Consider the following 21,924-nt stretch of genomic DNA (forward strand, 5'->3'; position numbering starts at 1 on the left):
TATTCTAAAGTTTCAAACTTTCTTTCTTTGGATGATGCATACAGTAATTGTAATACTTTTTTAAGTCATTGACTGTAATACTTTTTTTTAAGAAATGCACAAGTTGAATTATGTTGAAAATTTATAAAATTTCAAACCGCCAAACCGATTCGCATCCATCCGCCAAACCGCCAATCCGCTCAATCCACATCCGCCGGATTAGCGGACGGATGCGGATTGATTTTCTCCAATCCGCCAATCTGGCGGACGGATGGCGGATTGGAGGTTTCATGGCCGCAACCGACCCGCGCCCACCCCTACCTTCACATATCTTTAGTTAGAGGTATGGTACATCCAAATGTACCACAGCATCACCTGGGATGGAATCTCTACAGAGCCAAATGCTCGTAAAAACAATATTATAAACCACTAATTTATCATCACTAATACCACCACTAGTGAGGTGGCAATTGAAAAAAAAAAAAAAAACAAGACACAAAACACATGTGGCAGTGGATGGGATCCACTGCCACATCATTAAAACCACCACTAATTAATGGTCTAAAGCATTTTTGATGCTAGTAAACCTCCTCTGCACATCAAAAACATGCCCCCTAAAAAGGTAAATCGCACTATGAGAAATCAAATTAACGTTAGCCTCATTTGGTATTGCTTATGAATTATTTTTACGATAATAACTTTTTAAATTATTAATTTAAAAGATTTAAAATAAGATTTTTTTTAATTTAAAGAAAAAAATCTTCAAAAAATAATACCCAAGAAAATGAAACTAATACCCAATTCGTCTAGAAATTATTCAATACTTATAGAACATTACTCCATTCCATTTACAGATTAACACTTGACATGATCTCCCAAAACCTTACCACAAAAATAATAGGCCTACTCATTTGGAGCACCACCTGAGGTTGCTCTAGGAGCATTGATCTTCCGCTGCGTCAAAAAGTGGTGGTTTTTTTCTGATCCTACTACTTATTAGTCTTGCCCTTCAACAATTTCCTATTTGCAAAGCTTCTTCATATCATACTAAAGCTTCTTCCTCTGTTTTGCAGACGAGAGACGACTTACTAACTTGTCTAAGGCTTCCTTCATCCACAAATGCTGACATACCTCTTTAGCTTCTGTGGCGCTCATCTGCAATTTACATAACATGCATACATATTTTATCACCTGTTTTTCATTCACAACCCAAATTTTAGGGAATTAAAATATATATTTTTCAAAAAAAGAGTACATTGAAGCTATTACTGGCAAGCTGGAAGCACGCATTCATTCTGGACGTGCTCCATCAAGATGAATGCAACCACCAGCAGTGAAAAAAATTGTGATGTTTGTGACATACCCATAATCTTTGTCGGACGTGTTTCTCTGGCCAGAAATCTAATTGCTTGTTAACAAGCAAAGGGAACATGTATCCTTCATGATAAGTGTCTTGGCTTTGGCTCTTGAACTGCCATCTCCCCAATTGACGCTGCAAAATTTCCACTTTATTGCAAAGGCAACAACACCACCACAAGATAAAAGAGTACTCCAAGGTTGTGTTTGGATAATGAATTTAAATAAGGATTTGAAAAGGAGAAAGAGATGGAGAAAAAATTTAACTTATAATTTAGTCACATTTCACTAACATTTTCTTTTCCTTTTCTAAATTTTTATCCAAATTCATAATCCAAGCACAGTTCAAGACTTTCAATTATAGATTTGAAGTGTGAGTTGCTGAGGGAAAACAAAAAGGAAGGAAATCATTCACTTTTTCCTTCTTTTTTTTTTTTCCTCTTTTTCTTCCACAAATTACTTCTCAAATCCTTAATCCAAAAACGGCTTAAAGTGTCAATCAATTGGTTCTGCTTTTGGTTTTTTTTTTTTTAATTTATTTATTAATCTGAAAATGGTAACTTTTTAAGAAACAATAAAAAGTTGTTTTTGAAATTCAAAATTTGTTCTTGATAAAAAAGAAAGAGGGGGGGGGGGGGGGGGGGTGTTTTTTAATTTTTCGTTGCTTTTGTTTCCAAAACCCCCCAAAAAAATGAAGAAAATAAAACACAATTCAAAACAGATTTCCGATTTGTTAATATGAAATCTTGCAGCAAAAAAAATAGGAATGTAAAGAAGAAGAAACCTCAAGAGTGCCCAAGACTCCAGCTTCCTCCTCTGTCTCTCTCAAAGCAGCATCTTTAATCGATTCATCAGCTTCCCAACCTCCCTAGTAATTACAATCATCAGATAATCTAAGTCAGACCCTTTATTTGAAATCAATTAACTCTTCAATTCAGTATATTGACTAACTCTTCTCATGAATTAGTACTAGTAATCACCTTTGGAAACAACATTCCTTTGCCTTTTTTCTGTGAGCTAATGACAAGAACTTCAAAAATTTCCTCATCTTCAATTGATACTCTGTATCTGTAAGGAATGCATCTGCAAAATTGTAAAGAAAAAGGTCAAAAATCACTAACCAAGAACACCAAAATCATGAATGAACTTGTTAGAAAAATAAATAATAAAAAAATCCCAAATCCCCTGAATTTCACGAAGATATCTGTTTTTTTTTTTTTTTTTTTTTTAAAGAAAGTTTGATATTGTATTTTTTTGAAAACACCAAAATTGCTTTGGATCCAAAAATGAAAACCATATATATGTTTTGGGGAAATTTAATTGTTTTTGTTTTGGCAAACAAGAACACAAAAACAAAATTGAAAACAAAGAAAATGAGAACCAAACCAAAATGGACTGAGGTTCAAGCGTGCGTATGAGAGAGAGACAGAGAGAGACGAACCCAACGACTTGGCGACAGCCTTTGTTGTAACGCTGCAAATGCCTTCCAGTGCGAGAAACCAAATTAGCTGCGGCCATGATCTTCTCCAACCAATTTTCTTTTCTTTTCTTTTCTTTTCTTAAGCTTCTCAAAACTCAAATAGATATAGATATATATAACCATACATAGGAATTAATAACGACTCTCAAAATAGCAATTCATAATATTAAAAGTAAATCGGAAGTCGACTCAGTCAGTCGGTTCCTTTGAAACGGTACAAATTTACAGCTGTTGAAGGCCGAGTTGGCCACTCTAAAATAATTCTTCTTTTTATTTTTTTTTATCTTATCATTTTTTTATTTTTTTACATAACTTTTTATAAAAAAAATAAAAAATATATTTATTTAGGTTATTCTAAACAATTCCTTAAGTGATGTGAGTGAACCGCATTAATTTATACAATTTTTTCAATATCATTTCATTTCTTTTCCCCCTCTCTGTCCCCATGTGTATTTTGTTTGAGTGGACCGCATAGTATCCTAATTTTTTTTATAAATTTACTCTAAATGATATATTAAGGATGTTTGGGAAGAGTTATTTTTATGGCGTAGTAAGGAATCTGTGAAATCCGTAATTCGATCCAGTCCAGTTTAATTTAGTAGGTTTGGATTGATTTTTTGAATCCGTGGTTCGGTTCTAGATTGAAAAATTAAAAATCCGTAGTTCACGGATTGGTTCCAGATTGAACCCCACGGTTCTGGATTGGAACCGATTCGGACCGTATACAAATAGTCTATATTTTTATTATACACCTTCCTTCATAATATCTTCTCTTATTTCATATAAAACTTAAATTCAAACCTAAACTCGCATAGTATCTTTTTTTATTACTTTTATTTGCTAGTTTTTAGTATTAATTTGTAATGGTCTAAATACTTATGGTGGAACTAGTTTTCTTATAATTGTTTAAATTCTAAAACAATATGTCGTTATTATGAAAAGACATGTTGCTATTGTGAAACTAATATGTTGTTATATTTATATTTTTATGAAATTAAAGTGTTATATATATTTTTTTGTTATTTATTAATTATGTAAATCCGTGGTCCTAAACCAATCCAATCCGTGTTTAAATGAATTGGCTCAGATTGGTTCTACGATTTAAACGGATTGAATTGGTTCTAATATTTCAAGAACCGTAAATAACGGATTAATCCTGATTTTATCCCAATCCGGTCCAATCCGGACCATGCTCACCCCTAGTTATTTTTGTTTTTTTTTGTTAATTTTTTTTTTGTTAAAAGACAAAATAGGTTAAAAAATTTTAAAAAAATAAATCTAAATAAAATATCACATCAAATCTATGATCATTTTACTTTTCTCTCACAAACATTACATCTAACTATAAAAAAATTCAACTATCTTCCTAAACACAAAAAAAATTTCCTCTAAAAATAATCAAAAACTAAAAAAACCTACTAAAATTACAACTTCCCAAACACCCAGACTACTAGTGTATATTTGGGGACAATTTATAAACCCAACTTAAAAACTAATTTTAGTTTTTAATTCGAGTCATATCACTTTTCATATTTTTTATACATAAAAAAAAAATTAAAAAATCAACTTTTAACTAACTTCTCAAATCACTCTTCAAAATTAGAAAAATGTTTTATGCATATAATTTTCTTCTCTACAATCCCCAAAATGGTAAGATATAGGGCTATTTTGGGAAGTAGGTTAAAAGTCATTTCTCAGCTTTTAACTCACTTCCCTCTCTCACAAAAAAGTCAAAAAATAATTTTTAACTATCTTTCCAAAACACCTCATAGTGGTGTTTTAGAAAGTTGATAAAAAGTTAGCTTTTGACTTTTTATTATTTTTTAGAAAATGATTTGAAAAGTTAGTAAAAAACTAACTTTTGACTTTTTTGTTTAATATTTGTTTATCGTGTTAGACACATTAAAATGCCCAAAATACCCTTACCCAAATAGTTTTTACCTTTGTGTTTGAACAATCGAGGGTAGTTACGTAATTTCACAAATTTACTTTTTTACCGCTTCCCAAATGATTTTGTTTTGTTTACAGCTACGCCCGGCTTTTTCCTCATGGGAAAATGAGTGATAGTACTAATTAGTGTTACCAATAATGATGTGGCAGTGGATCCCACCATAAATGATTTGATGTTTTGACCTTGGTGTTGTATTTTTTTTTCTTTTTTTATTGAGTGTCATGTCATTAGTGATCTTTTTAGAGCTCTAAAATTAATGGTCTCTATCATTGTTGATAGCCACATAATACAAACTCTATATTAATTCGAGTGTAAGTGGGTGTTTGGAGAGTGGGTTTTTTTATAAGTTTTTTTTAGTTATAGGATATTATTGGAGAATTTTTTTTTTTTGTGTTTGAAAAGGTAGTTAGATTTTTTTTTGTGGTTGGATGTGATGTTTATGAAAGAAAAAGTGACATAATTATGGGATTTGATGTGATATTTTGTTTGAATTTATTTTTTTTTTGATTTTGTAAAACATTTGTCGTGTAACAAAAAATATATATAAAAAAAAAACCCAAAAACTGAGTTCCCAAACACCCCCTAAGTCAACAAAATTTTGCTCGTCACCTCATTATAAGAAATGTAGAGAGAGAAAATTGTATGAATATAACATTACTATTAAAATTATTATAAATCTTTTTTTTGAATCTTAGTTATAAATTTAAATTTTGAATTTTTTTTCTAAATTGGTACCATTGTTGTATATATATATATATATATGAGGGAGAAAATTGTATGAATATAACATTACTATTAAAATTATTATAAATCTTTTTTTTGAATCTTAGTTATAAATTTAAATTTTGAATTTTTTTTCTAAATTGGTACCATTGTTGTATATATATATATATATGAGGTGCTTAACTGCTTGAGGTTCTTTTTTTTTTTTTTTGCCCTTTCATTTTGATTAATTTACTAATAGTAACCTGTATGTTGAGTGAAGGCTTTTTTGTAATTACACATGCATTCTTCGTCAATTATGCAATAGGTTTTTATAATTACGTAAACATTCTTAGTCAATTATAAAATAAGTGTTTTTGTAATTATGCAAGCATTCTTAATCAATTATGAAACATAAATAGTTTGTTTTGTGACGAATTACAAATACACTCATAAAATTTGTTTAAAATATATATCAGTCCTATAATATTAGAAATTATAACTATTGTTTGTTATAAATTTTCATTTAATACAATACTTTGGAAAAAAAAAACTATTCTCCAATGCAATAATAAATTATCAAAATTGTTTATTGAAAAATATTTATCATATTATTAAAAATTGTTAATTGGCTTAATGATTTATTTATTAACAAAAGAGTTAATTGAAAGATATTTTTCTTATCATTAAAAATTGTCAATTTACTTAATGATTACTTATTAATAAAATTGATTATTTGTTATACAAGTATGCTTTATGTATTAATAAAATTAGTCATTTATATATATATATATATATTTTTTCTGCTTCTTTATTACTTCAGTAACTTATCTTCGTAGTTTTTTTTATAGGAGAATTATCTTAATATTTGTTTTATATTTATCTATTAAAAAAATCTACACACCGTAATTTTTTTTTTAAATTCGGAAGAAATATTATACTCTTAAATTCACCTAAAATGATATGGTAATAGAATTAGAGTCGATATCATTAAGTGTATAACAAATCAAAAATATACATATCATATTACATAATTTTATCATATATTTAATGATTTATTCTATTTAATTTCATATGGTAATATTTTAATTTTTAAAAATTTATCAAAATATAAAATTTAAACATATTATAATAATAATCCGTACACGGGCTGTATAAACTAGTATATATATATATATATATATATATCTTATCATTATCGTTAAGAGAGACGTGACCCTCTCCAACGTATATATATATCTTTATCGTTATCGTTAAGAGGGACATGACCCTCTCCAACTTCTCGCTTTCAATAATCAGCAGCTCTATTATCTCATAAAAAAATATTTTAAAAATTAAAAATTCAGATGGTGTCAAATTCGTCATTTTTGAAAGGGTAATATGGGTTTGGTAAGCTCGTTTTTAGGCCGATTTTGGTAATTTAATCATTTATTTTTTAAAATTTATTGAGTAAAATATTTATCTAAAAAATTAAAATAATTATATATTAATAATTACATGTTTGAATCATATTCGTATTATAAAAAATGATTGACTATTCTTGTAGGGACCTAAAAAAAAATCAAATATTTTACACAAAATTTATATAACTGTAAAATATTTGATTTTTTTAGTCTCTGGCATTTTTGTTTAGGAAAATGTTATTATACACACCCATATACCATATGTAACCTTAGTTATCACATTTTTTCTTTAGTTATGATATTATTTTTATATATTTGATTCTGATTTTTTTGTGTTTAGTTAGTTATAACTCAAAAAGTATGAAGTTATGATATTTTCTTCTATAATTATACGATGCATATGTGTCATAATCTTTAAGGTCATAGCTGAAGTGGATGTTGATCGTTAATGTGAAATTCTGCCCATAGTTTTTTTTTTTTTTTTAAATTTAGATTTGCATTCTATCAAGTTGGTCATTGAACTTAAGAGAGCAGCTATGTTTGGCATATTCATTTTAGAACTAATTTTAGTGGTTAAAATCATTTACTTTTTAAGATTTATTGAGTATAATATATATGTAAAAATTAAGATAATGAGATATCGGTAGTTATATATTTGAATTATATTTATTTTTAAAAAATAAATAACATAATTTCAAGAATATTCATTTATTTTTTTAATATAACTATCAATATGTGATTATCTTAATTTTTTATATAATTATTTTACTCAACTAATTTTTAAAAATAAATAATTTAAAATATTAAAATTGATTTTAAAATAAATCCACCAAATCTAAATTGAAAAATACTTGGGAGTACTAATTAGTGCTACTAATTAGGTGACAGTAGGTCCCGTCATTAATGATGTGATGTTTTGATCTTAGAATTGTATTTTTATTTTTTTTTTACTTTTTTAATGCATTAGTGTTATTAATAATGATATTTTTAATGAGATAAATCATTGTTGATCTAAACTGTTCACTCAAGTTAAATGATCACTTGAAAGAATCTGAACGCATAGCTATATACCTACATAGAGGAAAAGGAATCGCCGTCCATTGACTTATTGTTTGGGGGGGTCCCTCTAGTATCTTGAATGAAAAGTATCTGTTCAAAAGGAATCGTCCGTCCATTGACTTTTTTTTGGGAGAATAAATTATTTAAAATATTAAAATTAATTTTAAAATAAACCCATCAAATCTAAACTGTTCACTCAGATTAAATGATCACTTGAAAGAATCTAAACTCAGAGCTATATACGTACATAGAGGAAAAGGAATCGTCCGTCCATTGACTTACTCTTTTTTTTTTGGGTGGGGGGGGGGTGTTTGTTTGGTTGGGTTGTTGGGTTCCTCTAGTATCTAGAATGAAGAGTATTGTTCAAAAGGAATCGTCCGTCATTGACTTAGTGCCAAGGGAGGGGTGGGTTCCTCTAGTATTTAGAATGAAGAGGGTTGTTCAAAAGGAATCGTCCGTCATTGACTTAGTGCCGTTTTGAGAACTAAAATAAAAAGTCACGTTTTGTCAAAATATTTAAAAATACAAGTAGCAAAAAAGTAATAAAATTGGTTTGAAAAGTGTCAAAAATGCAAGTATAAAATTATAAATTGGGATTTATGACAAAAAAATAAAAAAATAAATTTCTTATGTTGGGTAAGGATATTTTAGTCATTTTAATTTGATTTGATACCATAAATAAATATTAAATTAAAAAATCAAAAGTCAGCTTTTTATCAACTTCTCAAATCACTTTCCAAAAAGTTAAAAAGTTTAGTCAAAAGTCAAAAGTCAACTTTTTACCAACTTTCTAAAACACCCCTTATTGTTTGGGGGGAGGGGGATTTCCTCTAGTATCTAGAATGAAGAGTATTGTTCGGATTATGAGGCAAAATAAATTTTATTTTGATGATTTGAATAATTCGTTTTGTAAGATTTTTATACATATCACTTATAAAAAAAAAATTAAATCAATTTGATTGTTGTAACCTACCAATTTATCTTGTTTATCTCTCAAAAAATAAACAACAAGTGTGTTCTTAAATAGATAACTTATTTTTTTTAACAAATATAATAAAATGAAAATGATATAATTATAGTATCAACCTGATTTTGTAATGAATAACGACAGATATATCAAACTACGTTACGGAGACCTTAGGTACGATCCAGTTATGTATCTACGCCGTCGCAATGTGAAACGTACCATTCTAAGTAGCTCGTCTATATTAAAGTTTGAATAATGTTTCATACACATAATTTCCTTTTCTACAATATCTACAAATGAGGTGGCAATGGATCAATTTTTGAAATTTTATTTGCCACCTCATTTGTGAGGATTATGGGAAAAAAAATTATATGAATGTAACGCTGTGAGTAAAATAATTCAAAAAATAAGAAATTATATATCTTTTTGCCCCCTCAAAGTTCGAATCTTGAATCCGTCTTTGAATGGAGATCCACCTATTCCCTTGTAGGTTTATCAGATCAACTCAATGTCATCATATTTTATCATTATTAGATAATATATATAAAGATTCTTACAAATTAAATACTTTAAATTATTGAAACAGAACAAATAATAAACCTCACGTACCTCAACAACATTCTTCAACTCAGATATGAGAGTGAAGGGAAAGCCATGGCCTTTGTTTATTGAAAGAGTGGTCCACCACTTCCACTGTATTAACTTTTAAAAATTTAACATTATAATATATAAATTATTTAAATAATAAATATGTTCTTAAAGAAGTAGAAAATGTTATAATCAAATTTTACTCGTGGAGATATAGATAGACATTGAACACACATTCAATGATGTGTAACATTACTTCAAAATTACCAAATAATTTTTTTTTGTGTGTGAGAGAGATATAATAATATAGATAGACCATAGACATGGAATAGACATTCAGAAATATTTTGGGAAGGTAGTAAAAAGTTAACTTTTGACTTTTAATCAAGTTTTTTGACTTTTTTAAAAAGTGATTTGGGGAGTTAATAAAAAGCTATTTTTTTTACTTTTTTGTATAATATTTATTTATGATGTCATGTCATATTAAAATGATCAAAATATCCTACCAAACTTAGGAAATTTACTTTTTAACCCATGTGATTGTTTGAAAAATTATGCAATTTCATGGAGGGCAATTATGTAAATTCATCCCTTGCGTTTTTATCCCTTTCCAAATCAACGAACTTGCTTTTTTATGCTACTTGTTGTTTTTTTAGAATACTGCAAAACGCAATGGGGCCACTCAATGGCTTGTAGCATTATCTCAAGGAAAATGCAAGAGGTTTTAAATTTTCTACTAAATAAATGATCAAATGTCTCACATGGGTGTGGGATCCACAAAATTGCGGATCCCACACCCATGTGAAACATTTGATCATTTATTTAGTAAAAAATTTAGTGTCCTTAGCATTACCCTTATCTCAAAATCACCAAATAACTTCCGTGTGAGAGATGGAGAAGGCACCGAAAAAGAAGGAAAAAAAAAAAAAGTACTTAGGTCTTCACGCGAGATATGTTTGTGTTCACATTGGGAAAAGGTCCAACTTTTCTGCAGTGCCGATGAGCCGACCAAGCTGTCCAATTTGGTAAGGAGAAGTTATTGATTAGTGCTGGGCAGCGTCATGTGACGCCTTATATGCATTGTGAGGTAGCATTTAAAATTTTGAATAACGTTAAACACTTTAAGGTCTGTTTGTTTAGAATTATATGGAGAGGATGAGGATTGACAGTGAGGTAGGATTATAATATAAGATATTTATTTTGAGAGATGGAGAGGGGATTTTTAATCTCTTGGTATTAGAAAAAGTCTTGGAAGGGAGATTGGTAAGGAGGAGGTAGAAATAGTATTAAAAAAAATAGTGAGGGGATTAAAAAAAAATTATTTTTTTATTTTTTATATATTGGAAATTTTTTTTAAATATCAATGTCTAATTTTTTATATTTTTTATTTGTTTTATTATTTTATATAAAAATAATTTAACAATTCCTCATTATCAATCTCCTCCCTAACAATCTCCTCACTACTAATTCCCTTCATTATATCACTGCAAACAAACGGGCCAAAGTTTTATTAAATGTTTTATTAAATATGTGAGATTCAAATCATGTAAATTTTATGTAAGTCTTATATTTATATAAAACATTTAATAAAAATTTTGAAATATTTAATATTTTTGTAAAATTTTATATTAATTAATTAAAAAATGTGATGAGATATAATGAGTGTGTTTGGTTTATGTTTTGAGATAAGTTTTTTTTAAAAAATTTAGAGAGAGAGTTTAGAATTTTTTCAGTTTGTTTAATTGTATATTTTGAAAATAATTTTAGAATTTAGAAGTTTAGAATGATTTGATATTTTGTTGTAGTTAAGGAAATGTGTATAAGAAAAAAAGTGATTGAAAATAAAAGATGGGAGAAAAAAAGTAATTGATTAATATGTAAGAAAAAGGAAGTGATAATTTTAAAAAATTTAAACCAAACAAAATTTAAAAATATTTTCTTAAAAATTACATCTAGAAATACAAACCAAATAATGTGAGTCGCCTGTCTCAATCAATAAAATAAAATAAAATAAAATAAAATAAAAAAATTGGTTAGGTGGCCCCGTTGTTGTTATTGTTGTTGGGCTCACTTCATTTTATTTCACTTCTTATGGACAATAATAATAAATTAGTGGACTTGAGCCCCAAGAGTAATAATTATTATTATTATTGTTATTATTATTATTATAGAAATATAGAGATACAAACAAATGAGGATATGATTTTTAATTGCATTAAAACATCAATTCACTTACATTTTTATATTTTTACAATCACTTGTTTACATTAATTTACAATTCTTCCAATTTTCATCGTATAAAATTTGTGTATAAATTATTTATAAAAAAATTTATATTCATTTGATAATTGTTATTATATAACTTTATCATATTTTTTCTTCTAAAAATACAAAATTGCCATGTTATAATAAATATTATATAATCATGTAATTATAATTATTAAATTAATTTAATTTTTTATGAATGATTTATTCAAAATTTTAAAAAATAAATTATTCAAATTATCAAAATAGGCTTCTTGTTGAGCCCACGAAACCAAATTGCATGGCTTCTGCCCTCTCCAAAGTTTGATATAATTACATTATATTCTTTTAAAGTTTTAATTTATATAATATTTAACTATCTTTTCATTAATAATTTGCTAGTTATATAGATAGAAAATGATATTATCATCTCTTTTATACTTAATTGAAAATTTTATTCTTATTTATCTTTATGTCTTTAATATTATTTTTTTTGTAGATCTGTATGTCTTCATAAAAAGGAGACTAATATAATTATATCAAAATTTTGAAACTTATATTTTTTTAAATCTTAATTGAGAGAGTATAATTTACTCAATATAAATTATTATATTATTTTAAATTAAGTAATATTTAAAAATAATAGAAACAGAAACAAGGGAGGGTTCGCATCTCCTTTTACTCCATTTTTGGATTGTATTATATAAGAAGATAATTGTCATTTTGGGAAGAGCCATCTTTCAATTTTTAATCTAGTTTAGGTCATATCATATCTCTCTTATTTTTTATATAATTTTTTTTAAAAAAAATAAAAAATTAACTTTTAACTATCCTTCCAAAATAACATTAAAAAAAAAAAAGTTTGTAGGGAAAGACTGAGGAGGTTTCAACAATTTCGTCCTTTAACTAATGAGAAGTAAATGAAGGGTAGACTTGAAATTTTCATTAATAAAAATATAATGGTAAAAGACTTTTGAAAAAATTAGTTTGATTTTATAATAAAATAAAATTTAAAATATTAATTTTTTTAATTTAAATTCTAATTTTTTATTTATTTTCAATCTAAATAATTTATATATTTTTTATGTAAAATTAAAAAAATAATATTTTATTTATTAAACTCAATAAAAAAAAAGATATTTTAGACATTTATAATGATTAAAATTATTTTTTAGATCAATTTTTACTTAAAAATAAATTAAAATATTACTATTTAAATTGATAAAATTAAAAAAATTAAATTTATTTTGTTATATTGCTTAAATTATTTTTTTAAAAAAATAATAATTTTTTCAAGATTTTTAAAAAATAGGGTAAATTACACTGACACCCCCTGAGATTTATGTTTATTACAGTTCCCCTCCTTATCTTTTAGAAATTACATCTCCCCCTGAGATTTAAAGTTTCATTACAGATTCTCCCCCTCAGCAATTTAATTTTTTTAAATACCAATTTTGCCCTCACTGGGTAAATTACATTGACACCCCTCCCTCACATTTTAGAAATTACAATCCCCTTCCTAAGGTTTAAAGTAGCATTACCAATTGCCCCCTCGGTTAGTATTAGTTGGAAAAAAAATTCATTGAAAAAAACAAATCATTGGAACAAAAATTATTTGAAAAAAAAAATTTGTTAGTAAAATTTTTAAATTTCTGTTTAAAAACCAACATAAACTCATTTTTTGAATTTACTTTTTTTTCCTCAAATTCACAAACTGAGACAATCGTTTATAAACCAAAAGATTATCAAACAAGTTTTTATGACAGTTTTTTAAATTTTTATAAATATAAATTGAAAACTGAAAATGAAATGGTTACCAAACAGGCTTTAGATGGTAAAAATATCGTGCAATTAACAAATAATTAAATAAGTTACTAACGTAAGAAATAATTTATCAAAAGATTCTTAAGCTATATATGGTTTAATTTTTTGAATTTTTTTTTAAAAATTAAAAATTAATCTGGTTAAGAAATAAAAAATATTTATCATTTTTATATAATTTTTACCTTTTGAGTGGTTAGAAATAATTTTTTACAAATTAAATTGAAACAGCCATATGTATGTATATAACCAGCTCAAAAGTTAAAATGATAATTATTTTTTAGCCTTAAATGATAATTATTTTTTATTTTTTATTTCTTAACTAAATTAATTTTTAATTTTTAAAATTTTTTTTTCTAAAAATCAAACCATACATAGCTTCAGAATCTTTTGATAAATTATTTCTTACGTTGGTAATTTATTTAATTATTTATTAATTTTATGATATTTTTACCATTTGAGGCCTATTTGAACCATTTCGTTTTCAGTTTTCAATTTATATTTACAAAAATTTTAAAAATTGTCATAAAAACTTGTTTAATAATTTTTTTGGTTTATAAATGGTTGTCTCAATATGTAAATTTGAGAAAAAAAAAATGTAAATTCAAAAAATGAGTTTATGTTGGTTTTTAAACAAAAATTTAAAAATTTTACTAACAATTTCTTTTTTCAATTTATGTTTTTTTTCAAATAAATTTTTTTCCAATTAATTTTTTTTTCAATGAATTTTTTTTCCAACTGATACTAACTGAGGGAGCAATTGGTAATATTACTTTAAACCTTAAGGAAGGGATTGCAATTTCTAAAATGTGAGGGGTGTCAATATAATTTACCTAGTAAGAACAAAATTGGTATTTAAAAAAATTAAATTGTTGAAGAGAAAATTTATAATGAAACTTTAAATCTCTGGAGGGAATATAATTTTCAAAAATTAAGAGAAAAAACTATAATAAGTATAAACTTTAAGGGTTGTCAGTGTAATTTATCCTAAAAATATATATATACGAATAAAACTATAAAAATTAATTTTATTGAGGGTAAAGGTACAGCCCGTCAATAAATAATTCCACTAGGCTTTATCACTGGACAAGAAAGACCGAAACAATTTGCTGATGTGGACTCTACCCACGTCATGTCTTATGTCAGTGCGGCCAAGTGTGTTCACACCGCTTTCCGTTTCAACTAATTTTTTTTCTTCTTTATTTGATAGGTAATAAAACCATCACATCAGTTTTAATAAATTTTGAATCAATTATAATTAGATAAAAAAAATTAAGAGTTCTAAATTAAAAAATTTAATAATTCTAATCAGTGTATGAATTTCATGTAATGTAATATTTTGATTTTTTATTTTTTTTTCTGTTTGATTCTCCACGTCATTAAGAATGTATCATTTCTGTTATAATTAAAGAGTTATTTTTTTATTTTAGTTGACCTTTGTTTGGAATGTAAGTAGGGCTGAGCAAGGAATCCGTGAAATTCGTAATTTGATCCAGTCCAGTCCAATCCGATAGGTTTGGATTGATTTTTTGAATCCGCGGTTCGGTTCCGGATTGAAGAATTAAAAATCCGTAGTCCACGGATTGGTTCCGGATTGAACTCCACGGTTCCGGATTGGAACCGATCCGGACCGTATATAAATAGTCTATATTTTTATTATACATCCTCCCCCATAGTATCTTCTCTTATTCTATATAAAATCTAAACTCAAACCTAAAACCGTATAATATCTTATTTTATTACTTTTGTTTGTATTTTCTTATGGTTGTTTAAATTCAAGAACAGTATGTCACTATTATAGAAAAACATGTTGCTATTATGGAACTGATATAGCGCTATGTTTATATTTTTATGAAATTAAAGTGTTATATATATATATATATATTTGTTATTTAATTATGTGAATCCGTGGTCCTAAACCGATCCAATCCGTATTTAAATGGATTGGATTGGATTGGTTCCAATTTTTCAGGAACCGTAGATAACGGATTGGTCCTGGTTTTATCCCAATCCGGTCCAATCCGGACCATGCTCACCCCTAAATGTAAGTTAGTTTTTTTATTTTTAACTTTTTAACTATTTTAGTCTAAGACTAAAAAGTTTCGTTTGTAATAAATTTTTTGATTTTTTTAATTTTTATGAAAGAAAAAATAAAATAATTATGATTTGGATGTGTAAGTTTATCTTATCAATTTTTTAACCGATTTTATCTTTTTATGATTAAAATAGCAAAAAAAAAAAAAACTCATGCCAAACATTTTGTATCTATATACATTATATTAGACTCTTTATTTTAAAATTAAATTTTATAAAATATTCATTTAGTATTGTTAAAAAACAACCAAAGTAATATAGGAGAAGTTAATTTTGTATTGTTATATATATATATATATATATATATTCATATTCAAAAAATATATTTTTTTTGTACCTAGCAGCGGTTATCCGATCGAACATCCAAAGTGTATAAGATATATCCATGCAGTTTCATATTTCTAAAAAAAAAATTGTGCAGTAGCCGATCGTCTGGCAAGATATCCAGCAGGATATCCGATCACTCTTAAGAATAAAAAGTAAATATTGTATAACCTGTGAACAATGTATCGCTACATGCAGCAATTAACTGTAGCAAAGTTAACCAAAAAAGAAATAATTTGTTCAGACTAATGAAGCAAGAGTTTTATGATTTGTTAGCTATATTTAACCAAAATCTACATTTGTTAAGGATGATGTAGATGCTCTAAAAGTGGTTATTTATTGACTTATTTGTTATAAGTTATTACATCACTTTTTCTTTTCTTTTTCTTTTTTTACATATTTTTTCGTAACAAATAAAAAAATTAAAAAAATAACTCATACCTAAACCACTCTAAATTAGTACTGTTTATTAGGTCATAACATATTACTATATACAATATGGGAAATTCCGCCCAAGGTTTGTTTATGATATTTGATTATAATTTATTGTAATGTTAGTTATGTATTGATTGTGATTTATTGTGGTGTTAGATATAATTCATTGTAATTGAAAAAATCTTTGGTTATTATATCGTGTTTGGTATTGACTCATTATTTTTTTTTTAACTATGATCGAAAATAATTATGACATACATGGGGATGTTTGAGGTTTGCTTATTTTACTAATTTTATTTTGTCTTTCGTGAATTTTTTTAAAATAATTTTAAAATTCTAGATTTTACAAGACGGGATGAACCAAAATGTTTTTTAAAAATTCAAAAAAAAAGACAAAAGATAAAAATAAGCAAAAAATAATAGACTTTACTGACTTATTTTAAATTTAAAATTTTTTTATTTTTCAAAAAATATTTAGATTCAACTACACAAAACGAACTTTAAAAAATCACCAAATACAAAAAAGTTTTAAAACAAAAATGTAACTTATTTGGAAGTTCTCAAACACATAGTGCATCTTGAAGTAACTCGGATGATAGAATTTAAATTCACTTTGTTAAAATTGTTTTTTAGTTTGTTATAGTATAAGAAGATTATTTTTTAGTTATATCACTGCAATAATTCACATAATATTTTGATAACCAGTTCTCATATCAATCTTTTGCCATTAAATATATTCCTCAAAAAGTCTCTTGTGATCAAGATTTAATTTTTTTGATATGGTAAAAATAATTTGTCATTTCTTGACTTGGTATTGGCTTACCATTGGAGAAAGATTTTTAAGATGTCTAACCCAAAAATAGTTTCGGCCAGCGTTATGGCTTTACTATAGTTTCTCTCATACAGAAATTATATTCCAAATTTATATATTAGGGCATATATTACTTCTTCTTTTTCTTACTTTATATGCAGTTCACTCTCTTGATGTTTAAAAATAAGTGCATAACCTTATGTGATTTTATAGGCTAAAGAGCATCGTTTGTACCATTAAGGACTTAAGCGGAACACTAATATAATCTTAGGCCCCTTTTGGGAAGTGGGTTATAATCCACTTCTCAGATTATAACCCACTTTCTCTCTCACAAAAAAGCAGCTCATAAACAGCTTTTAACCAAAAAGTTGATTATAATTATCTTCCCAAAATAGCCCTTACACAGGAATAATTTCATTGTGTAAACTACAAGTATTTTCATTATTTATTTTAAGACTCAAAATGCACTTTGCCCCCTTGAGTTTTACTCTACATGCAATTTACACATTTACACATTGACAATGTACTTTAATCTAATACTCATAAGTCATGTTTGATTTCACAAGACTAATAGTGAGATATTAATAATCCTATCAAATTAATGTGGTATTCACAATCTCACCCCTACCCATTACTAATAATCTTACAAATTTATTGGATTAATTATCCATTGGATTAATAATTTTAAAACAAAATGTCAAAACAAATATGAGATAATTGGGCCCACGGATTAATAATTCTAATCCCATGTTCTAATCCTTCCAATCAAACATGCCCATAGAGGTTATGTACTTATTTTCAAATGACAAAAAAAATTGCACATGGAATAAATCATAAGGAGGTAATGTGAAATTTGTATTTTACATTGATTACATACTATTTTAGTGTTTGATTATAGATCATTGTGATGGTAGTTACAATCTATTATGATGTTTTTAGTTATGATTAAAGTGATTTTTGTATGTCCTTAACAAGATGTTGATTAAGGCCTAATATAGTTATAATCAATTATTCAAATTAATTTTTTAAAATTTAATGTTTAAAAGTGGAGGTAGATATGGCATGCATTTTTATTATGTGTGGTAGAATTTAGCCTTTTTCTTTTGTTTTACGCATCTCATTAAAAATTTGAGGATAAAGGGTCCTAATATGGGACCATTTGTCTCTTTCTCTATATTATTTTTTGATATATTCTTTTAGGAGTAATATTATATTTATTTAAAATCTTATTAATAATCTTATTAAAAGTATATACGTCTAAATATCATTAGATATTTAATTTTTTTTTATTTTTTTTACAATTAATTGTACTTGGCTTCTCGTATTTTTAATAAAATTATTAGTATATGTAAAATTACTCATTTGGTTATAGAATTTATGATATTACCACCATAAAATATCATAATTAATTAACATAAATACATTCCTTTTTATTGTAAAAATGAGTTATGTTATGAATTTCAAATAATTTATCAAATTTTTTACTAAACAATTTATATAAATGTCACATATAAATTTATGTAAATCTCACACTCATATAAAAAAAATTTAATAAATTATCTGGAATTGTAATATTTTTCTAATAAAAAGTCCCCATAGATTACTTTCGGCGTGGAATACGAATAAATGCATGGCTGGCAAAACCATGCACTGCACGTTGGTTTTGAAGACCATTCTCATACTAAGGCCTCGTTTGGGAACAGGCTAATTTAGTAATTTTTTAGTTATTTAACTAAAATATGAGCTAAAAAAAATTAGTATGTTTGGGATGACTTTTTGGCTAATTACGAAAAGATGTGCAAAAAGTAGAGAGAAAAGAGAATCTTTGACTTTTTGGTATGAGTTGTTGACTTTTTGACTAATTTAGTGACTTTTTGACTAAAACAGTGCCTTTCCAAACGAGGCCTAACTCACTGAAAGATAACGGCAAGCAATGTCAATCAATACGTCTCTATCCATCTGGAAACATGACATGGAATTTCAGTTGAACTGTTCAAAATATCATTTAATCTGTTACAATAAAATCGTTCAATTTCCACTGATGCATCCACTAATTATGAATTAATTTAATTTGTAATTTGAAAAATGGGAGAAATTACATTAAAAAATAAATAAATAAAGGAAAGGGAAAAAAAAGAAAGAGTATATGAGTTCAATATTTTTATTTTGTCTAAATAATTACAATGACTAGAAGTTAGTATAATTTCTCAAATGTTAGGGGTGATATGTATTAAACTCAAACCTCAGAAAGTGTAAGTGTAATTTACCCATAATAATAATAATGTAATGGAGAACAAGGCTAACTGAATCAGTATCTCTTCTTTAATTTCTCTTCTTAACTTTTTACTTCCTGAGTCATTGGATCCAATTTTAATAATCCGAACCGTTCACATTTTAAGATTTATTGAGTACATCATATCTGTAAAAAATCAAATTGGTTAGATATCATAAACTACGTGTTAGGATCATCGAGCTACAAACCATTTTTTAAAAAAATTTAATAAAAAGTTTTCCGAACACATGTTTTTTAATATTCGATTAACTTGATTTTTTACAAGTATGATATACTTAATAAATCTTAAAATGTGAATGATTTGAATTATCAAAATTGGATCAAAAAATAAATCTAATAACCCAACAAATAGAAAGTTAAGGAGAGAAGCTAAAGAGGGGATTTTCAACACCACTTACATCAGTCGAACTCATTGAACAAATCAATTTTTTTGATACACAGTTCACGCCACTTATTATTATTAAAACTATTATTCCGTGTGTTTAGTTTGAATTTTTTTAATTTAATTTTTTATAAATAAATTTTTTTTTTCATATTTTTTTGTTTTTATATTTTTAAAATTTTAAATAATTTTTTTATTTTTTTAGATGCACCTTATTTAGATGTATCTAAATAGTAAAATATTTGTGAAAAAATATTTTAAAAAATTAATAAATACACCAAAATACGAAAAATATACTAAATTTTTATATTTTTTGTCATTTAGCATATTTTTAAAAAAAATTCACAAATATTATACTTTTTAAGTGTATTTATGTTAGGTATGTTTAAAAAAAAATTTAAAAAAAATTACTTAAAATATTAAAAAAAATTCAATGAAAATATTAAAATACAGAAAATAAAAAAATAGAATTTTCTAAAAACTATTTTTTAAAAACCAGAATCAAGCAAACTGATTATTATTTTTAATATCAATTACACTGATCTCCCACAAATAATGGACGTGTTAGGAGACAATTTTGTCATAATTATATTATGCTGACTTGAAATATAAATTTCATAATACTTGGCCTTATTGTTGTTAGTCAAGCCTAAAGGAATAGAATTTAGGCTGATCAGGTAAATTCAAATCTGATCCGATCAGGGCACAATGTGAATCCAATCCAACTTTACCTGTCATATACGATTACAGATTAGTCAAATCTAAATCTAATAATTTTCGAAATCCTATTTGATAACTCTCTTAAGCTTCCAAATTTTATTGCTAATTAAAAAAAAAAAAAATTAGCTACAGCAAAATGCTAGGCAAAAAATGAATTGAGCCTAGTGCCTAATAAAAAGTTAGAATATACTATAACAGTTAGAGCATCTCCAATCCTGAACCAAAATTTTCATTAAATCTGAGTAAAAAAATGACTTTTTCCTCAATCTTATACCGAGTGCTCCAACGGTTGATTTTCATCAAATTTTCATCAAATCTGTGCCGGAATAACCGGTTGGTCGATCGGTTAAGCCAATTTTTTTTTTTGAACTGTTTGAACCTTTTAGTGGTCGACCGGTAAGGCAAATTTTTTTTTTTTTTCAACTATTTAAACTTTTTTTAGAACTGTTTGAACCTTTTGGTGGTCGACCGGTTGGTCTCCCCCAACGGTGTTTTGGTAAAATGCGGAGCCTGTCCTCCTTTTGGTGAAACGTTTGGTAAATTCTCGATTTGATATCAATTTGGTAAAATCATTGGAGCTCCAAACAGCGCTTTTTTCACCAAATTTCAAATTTGATGTTAGGTTTGATGAAGGGTTGAAGATGTCCTTATAAATTAAGAGAAATGTATTTATTTTTTTTTTCATTTCAAATCACTCCATCCAAACGAGCTATTATTGAACTATAAAATGTGACCCTCGTAGCTATAGCTAACAAAGCAGAAAATACCAGACTACCTTTTTTATCCACATGAGCTATAGTTTTAACAAAAATGATTTGAACTCCCAGTTTTTCAAACCTCCAGTGACCCCAGTGTTTTTTTATTGGCTGAAATTTTTTTTTTTTTTTTTTTTTTCTATCTGCCAATCACAGAGCCCCATGTGGAGTGGGGGTGCTGGGGGTCCCCAGCACGGTTGTAGTTTTAAATAGGTTGCATATTTGAAATCCACTTTATTCGTTCCCGACAAGTGTTTAATTCATGCAAGTTTATGGTTTGAGACAGTTTATATTCGCAACCAAGACCAATATTATAAAATATGAGATAAACTAAAAAAATCATAAATATTTCATGGATCTTGAATTTTTAAATGATTTTATGAAGGTAAAAGAAATGAGAAGGGAGAAGTTTTTTTTCTTCTTAAAAGCATTTTACTTCAATGAAAAAATTATTATAAAAATTAATAAATGGATTGGATCTTTGTATATTCGATCCGTTTAGTGATCAGATTAAACAAATCTTAATAATCAGATTACTGGATCAAATTTCTTCTCAATGG

The 21,924-nt window shown here is 26.5% G+C and overlaps 1 protein-coding gene across 1 annotated transcript; it reads right to left on the reverse strand.

Annotated features, from left to right (window-relative positions):
• Positions 1-764: 764 nt before the first annotated feature.
• On the reverse strand, positions 765-3,100 carry LOC114261508 (nudix hydrolase 17, mitochondrial). The gene is made up of 5 exons (XM_028201771.2): positions 2,777-3,100; positions 2,316-2,418; positions 2,120-2,203; positions 1,343-1,471; positions 765-1,134 (listed from the first exon to the last, which is right to left on the reverse strand). The coding sequence occupies exons 1-5, from the start codon at positions 2,851-2,853 to the stop codon at positions 1,027-1,029; spliced, it is 501 nt and encodes a 166-aa protein (XP_028057572.1). The 5' UTR covers positions 2,854-3,100; the 3' UTR covers positions 765-1,026.
• Positions 3,101-21,924: the final 18,824 nt, after the last annotated feature.

This window comes from Camellia sinensis, chromosome 4 (genome assembly GCF_055761805.1).
Source record: "Camellia sinensis isolate YWXY chromosome 4, ASM5576180v1, whole genome shotgun sequence".
In the NCBI taxonomy this organism is placed as follows: domain Eukaryota; kingdom Viridiplantae; phylum Streptophyta; class Magnoliopsida; order Ericales; family Theaceae; genus Camellia; species Camellia sinensis.

What these genes read in the sequence shown, in the direction of transcription:
- LOC114261508 (XM_028201771.2), bottom strand. Translation starts at nt 2,853, where the DNA reads ATGGCCGCAGCTAATTTGGTTTCTCGCACTGGAAGGCATTTGCAGCGT. An exon ending in AAGGAATGTTGTTTCCAAAG is followed by an intron (nt 2,204 to 2,315) that starts GTGATTACTAGT and finishes TGTAATTACTAG; the next exon opens with GGAGGTTGGGAAGCTGATGA. An exon ending in ACGTCCGACAAAGATTATGG is followed by an intron (nt 1,135 to 1,342) that starts GTATGTCACAAA and finishes TGTAAATTGCAG; the next exon opens with ATGAGCGCCACAGAAGCTAA.